General features: G+C 48.8%; 1 protein-coding gene across 1 annotated transcript; it reads left to right on the forward strand.

Moving 5' to 3' along the window:
- Positions 1–2,956: 2,956 nt before the first annotated feature.
- Positions 2,957–4,882, forward strand: LOC123040434 (protein trichome birefringence-like 1; the record flags this gene model as incomplete). Its single annotated transcript, XM_044463276.1, is given in 4 exon segments — positions 2,957–3,748; positions 3,892–4,073; positions 4,162–4,317; positions 4,422–4,882. Coding segments are annotated over 4 exon segments (1,377 nt in total). The 3' UTR covers positions 4,765–4,882.
- Between the last annotated feature and the right edge of the window lie 1,455 nt (positions 4,883–6,337).

Consider the following 6,337-nt stretch of genomic DNA (forward strand, 5'->3'; position numbering starts at 1 on the left):
CAAGCTTTAAGCGATGGGCACACTCATTCATCTCCCCTGTCCATCAGGATCACTCGCTGGTTAGTGGTTACTACTTTCTCCCGTGGACATGGATCGATTCCCCCCTGATCCCACGCCACATGCGTGCATGATCGACCGTGCGCATGCATCCGTGGGCCGTGCTAATTGTTTCAACACATAATTATACCAGAATCGCCGCTAGCTAGGCAAATTAAAGGCATGGCATGTGCTACACTGCACGAGGTATTCCTATGCTCTGTAAAAAAAAAATCAGATCAAAAATCAACATACACAAAGAGAAACAAAAAGGACAAATCCATCATGAATAGTGTCAAAAAAGACAAATTTATCGTTGTGTATTTAGAATTTGATCTTTAAGTTTTTAGGGGTTGTTGACATATGTGTTATGAACATCCATGATTCTTTTTGACAACTTTAAATTTGAATTTTGCAAGTTGGTATCATGGTAGCATGTAAGAACTGATATCACCTAATACATTCCCCAGATTTCTCATCGTATCAATAAATTGCCTCTATTTGCTTCAGCCGGTCACCTCTCACCACGACAGATAAGAAAATGCCACCAAATCTCTAGTCGTATTAACAAGAGAGGAAATCACGGACGAAAAGAATCAGTTCTAGCGAATCTTTCATGCCGAAAAATCCTCCCATGAATCCCCACCCATCCGAATCCTTTCACCGGCTCGAGCTTCAAATCCGATTTGATGCCCGTCGTTCTTATTCGCACGAGCGCCGCCCATTCATGTCTAGTGTTGTTGGCGTATTTTGGGTCCGACCGGCGATCGACCACTTCCCGGCCGCAGCATGAAGATTGTTTACCACGCTCCAATGATGATCCGGAGGTCTGTACGTAACATCAACCTCACGGCGCACCACCGGCGAGCCGCGATCGCATGCAAGACCAAGATGACATCAATTTTCCTAAGAACTTGCGTGTACCTTTTAATTTCTATAAGCATGGCCTTGTAATATTGGCCAACTTTAATTTATATTACAAAGCTTTGACAAAAAAAACTAGGCTCTCACTTCTTGAGCTGGGCAGCTCATGCGGCTCTCTGAAATTGTGATGTTAGTGTAGTTTATGCGGTTTATATAATTTTGTCATATTCCATTTTCAATTTTTTTATCTACTTGCATTTGTACTAATCGTCATGAATTATGAAATATATGGAGGTCAATCTAAGTTGAGAATTAGAGCCAATGTTATTATTTCAAAAGGTTAGCTTCTTTCTAAATATTTGTAAAATAACACATTGTTGCATTTTATGCAGTCCCAAAATAGATGAAATATCATCTTTAGCCCATCCCAAATCAGTTTGACTAGTGTCTCGCATGTTACCTCCACATGTTTCGCATAGAGAGATTAATCTTGAATAAAATTTCAAATTTCAAAATAAATTACGTAAGATAAGAAAATTGAGAAATAACCCCTTTGCCTCTTCTCATGTCTGCGAGACGATTAGTATTTCTCCGTTTGGCTTCGGCGTGGCCGCCGGTCCGCCTCGTCTTCGGCGATACTACGGACATGGAGGCGTGATGGACCTCGACCCTTGCCGGAATGAGGGCTCTTGCTCTGTTTTAGGTGTTTTTAGGTTGATTAGGGTATGTGTCCTACTTAGAAAGGCGACGCGGCATCGGCTACCCTTAGATGGAATAATGTCCTCCCCGCCTAGTCTTTCTCGACGGTCATCTAGCATTGTCCGAGGCCATGTGGAGGTTGTGTCTTGGGTGGATCTCGTGGGAATCGGTCGGTGTTGAGCTTTGGTGGATCTCTATGTATTCATCCTTCGTCCGTCTCCGTTCGAGTGTCTAAAGTTCGGATACTTATGATATACACTACTCTTCATCGGCGCCGGTTCTTATTCTGGTCAGCTATTTCTTTGCGGGATTAGCACTATGACTTTCCGACTGTCTAGTACAACAAGTTTTGCTTAGCCTTAGTGAGGTAGGGGTGATGATGATGGCGAGCCTTCAACTCGCCCCAGTACTTGTAGTCATCGCTAGATGGTAAGCACCTGCAAAAAAAAAACAATTGGCTGCAATCACATCAAATAAATATAGTGAAAAAAAATAAAATAGATAAAAATAGCAAAAACATAATACCAAGTTTCGAACTGAAAACTTTTTTTTTTGAGGGAAGGTCATCATGGCTAATTTTATTAGGATCAAATAATCAGTACATCATCTACTAGTTTAGCTGTGAGGCAATCCGAGGCTCCTCTTATTACAAAAACAACACTGAGCTAGCACATGAGCCGCTTGATTAGCGGACCGATAACAATGTTTAAACTGCACGCATTTCACAAAGATTGCTGCCTGAGGCAGCATCCCACCAACGTGATTGACCAGTGCAGAAGTCTATAACAATACGGCTCCTTTTCTACACGGTGAAATCCCAAATTGCCTCAACCTAACCAAATAGATAAATCGTGCTAACCAAGACGATGCCATATTTATTTATTTATTTTCTTGAAATTTGTTGGTGAATTTGACCATATTTGTGCATTTTTTGCACCAACTAATAAATTACGGACAGAATAAAAAATATTCATATCTTTTTTACTGTCAAGCTACATGATATCTCAATATAAACCGTGGCATTTGATAGCATTGATCATGTTATTTAGGAAAACAATTGTTTCCTTTTACTCGAGCGCTCTTTATATGGCAGTAATATATTAGTAATGCATACTTTCCACTCCTGATGCTTCCTATTTTTGTAAAACTTACCAAATGTGAGTGTTGGAGACCAATTATTACCTCTCAACAGATCAGAGATTATCAATAGTTGGGATCATCTGAAAATTTTGCCCGGGCAGAAACGGCAGCAGACCAGAACCCCAACCCCTCCTCACCAAGACGCAACCAACCAAAAAACCACTCTACCTCAGCTCCACGCAGCCCACGCCCGGTCAATGGCTCTGACTCTGACCAACGGCGACGGGGTCGATTGACTTTCCTTCCTATAGACTTCCGCCATTGCCAGCTCCATCGAGCTCGTGAACGCACGCGCTCCACTCCACTGACAGTAATGGATTCCCTCGCGACGTCCACGGCCCGGAGATGGGCGCTCTGCGCCCTCCTCTGCCTCTGCCTCTTCTCCGCCGGCCTCCTCCTCGGCTCCCGCCCCTTCTTCTTCCCCGCGCTGCTGCCGCCGCCGTGGGAGCACTTCTCCAGACTGCAGCAGCAGCCCGCTCCCCGTCCTCCTCCTCATGCTGCGACTGCTGCTGCTTACCATGACCACGACGACTCCACCGCGCCAGCGCCGGACGCCGGCTCCGGATATCCCGGCAGCGAGGAGGAGGAGGAGCAAGACGAGGAGCTTGCAGCGGCACCCGCGCCCGCGCCAGCATCGGGCGGCGACGGAGAGGGGAGGGAGTGCGACGTGTTCGACGGGAGCTGGGTGCGCGACCCGGCGAGGTACCCGCTGTACGAGGCGGCGGAGTGCCCGTTCCTCAGCGACCAGGTCACCTGCCGGAGGAACGGCCGCCCGGACGCCGGCTACGAGCAGTGGCGGTGGCAGCCGAGGGGCTGCGGCGGCGGCGCGAGGCTCGACGGCGCCGGGGCGCTGGAGCAGTTGCGGAACAGGCGGGTGGTGTTCGTGGGCGACTCGCTCAACAGGAACATGTGGGAGTCGCTGGCCTGCATCCTCTACACGGCGCTGCCCGACCGCTCGCGGGCGCGCGTTCACCACGCCAGTTCCGAGCACAAGATCTTCCGCGCCATGGTATGTTTCTTGAGAAACACTACTTCAGAAACAGAGTACCCAGATGCTCTGCTTCCAAATTATTTGAAACTAATGTTGCCACAATAGAGTAGAGAGGATCGTCGTAGCTACAATCAACATCATGGGGGAAATTGATGCTGCAGGATTACAACTGCTCTGTGGAGTTCTTCTGGAGCCCGTTCCTGGTGCAGCTTGAGACCAAGCCAGACCGGACCAAGGTGCTCAAGCTGGACCAGCTCCCGGCCATGCTTCAGAAGGTGATCGGGGCAGACGTCCTCGTCTTCAACACCGGCCACTGGTGGACGCACACCGGCAAGCTCAGGGCGTAAGTCGATCTTCATCCTGCGTTGCGTTGTTAACTCCTCCTTTTCCAACGGCCGGCGAGCTGATTTAATTTACTTGACTGGCTGCAGCTGGGACCATCTGGAGAGAAACGGGATGCTGGTGAAGATGGAAGGAGAGGAAGCATTCAGCAGAGCGCTGAGGACATGGGCGAGATGGGTGGATCACAACGTGGACCAGACCAGAACCAGGGTCTTCTTCCGAAGCGTCTCGCCTGAACACAAAGGGTACGCACATTTCTTCCCGCCAACTAACATAACAAAAACTCAGGCATCACCCACTGACCGAACCTCCTAACATATATACAACGCTGGTACTACAATGTATGCAGTGCGAACTGGTGCTACAATCTGACGGCCCCCATCGCCGCGGACGAAGCGATCGTTCCATGGTTCCCGAAGAGCATGGTGTCCATCGTCGAGGGGAGCATACGGAGCATGAGGACGCCGGCCACGTACCTGAACATCACGCGCCTTTCCGAGCTCAGGATCGACGCGCACCCTTCGGTGTACTCGATCAACAGGGATGGGAAGCCTCTGTCGTTGGAGCAACGGCGGCAGCCGGTGGTGTATGCTGACTGCAGCCACTGGTGCCTGCCAGGGTTGCCTGATACTTGGAATGTGCTTTTGCTTGCTTCCTTGACGAGATATCCCTCCTCTAATGTACACTTGTAGCTAGCCTTGTAGGATCAGTAAAACACTACTGTACTTGTAAGACACAACAATCTAGCTAGGCTGATATACTCTGTCTGGTTCCAATTGACTAATGCATGGTGGGGAAATGAGGCTGAAATCAGTTGACAAATCAAGGAATCACATACTCTAAACAGGTTTTCGTCCCGCTTTATAAATAAAACAAACACCGAACAGATTACACGGCCGAACGATACAAAGTGATGGGTAGCTCTCAAATAATGCCGATCCTAGACTACCCGCATCACGCAGGACACGACAAGGCTACTCTAAGAGAGCAGAAGGATCTGAGTACAACGCCATACAATGCCCCAAAACACCTAAGCTCAATGATAACAGCGGTAAGCGTCGCCATTGTCGAGTCCAGACAAACAAGGGTTTTCACCCGGAACCTTGACACGAAGAACAATGACAAAGCTATTCCACATGTTATTTCCCTTTAAAAGATGCCCGTGGATGGACCGAATCCCGAAGGGATTGTTGCACCTTCCATCCCTCATGTGTGTATCACTCCGTGATATGAGCAGATACTGTTTGAATGACAACACATTGGGCTGGGCTGGAGTAGAAAGGATGTGAGGTAACACTGCCTCCTCCTCCCATTATTTCTCTTTGATTCAATTTTACTAGCTAGCAGGGATGATAACACGCTGCTTTTTACAGGTCATAGGAACTCGTACTTGGAGGAACGAGCAGCAAAAGGCAAAATTGGTTAAGCTCCACAGGGTCCTGTTCAACCATCTCAGGCACGACCTATTTCCCTCCCGCTTGCTACAGGGGGCGGTCACTGTCTGTTGCTTCTTACATGCGACACACAGTTCAAACACTGCAGAGAATTCAGATTCGAGAACTTCCGGACGAAGAGGGAAGGTTTTGATGTGGTGGTGGGTGGCCACGGCATGGCAGCAGCCGGTTATCTCGCTCGCCGGACCCGTCTGTGGTGTTGCACACTAAGTTGGGCAGAGTGGCAGGGGCTCTTAGAAGAATAGAAGTTCGTACAGCAGGCCGGCGGACCGGATGAGCAGAGCCATGGACATCGCAAACGACCTCATCTACCGGCTTGATTTGGCGCGTGATTTGAAAGAGATTTCTGTTGCCGAGCACCGCCTCGGTGTAACAGTCTGAAGATGAGGTTGCAGTGCTCGATATGGCACCAAATATCCACGATCAGAGGGATCATGGAAGGGGACGTCTGTACAAATTTTTTCCATGTGAAGGCATCTGCAAGGAGAAGAAAAAACACCATCCTCCAGCATCAGGGACAATTCTTCTGGGGCAAGAGGACAAGATGGAGATAGCGTTGGATTTCTTCTCCGGTCTCCTGGGACAGTCGGTGTCTAGGAAAGTAAAGCTGAATTTTGAGGCCATTGGTTATTCGCTGGCCGCGGATCTGCTCACGCAGCTTGCGTGTTCTTTGGGGAGGAAGTGCTCGCTGCCATCAACGACAACAACGCCGACAGAGCGCCAAGCCCTGACCGACAGAGCGCCAAGCATTGGCAAATTGATTGCCAAGATCATTGCACGAAGCTGATGAATGATCTGATCTTACCGTGTG

The sequence above is a fragment of the Triticum aestivum genome, chromosome 2B, assembly GCF_018294505.1.
Source record: "Triticum aestivum cultivar Chinese Spring chromosome 2B, IWGSC CS RefSeq v2.1, whole genome shotgun sequence".
Classification (NCBI taxonomy): Eukaryota; Viridiplantae; Streptophyta; class Magnoliopsida; order Poales; family Poaceae; genus Triticum; species Triticum aestivum.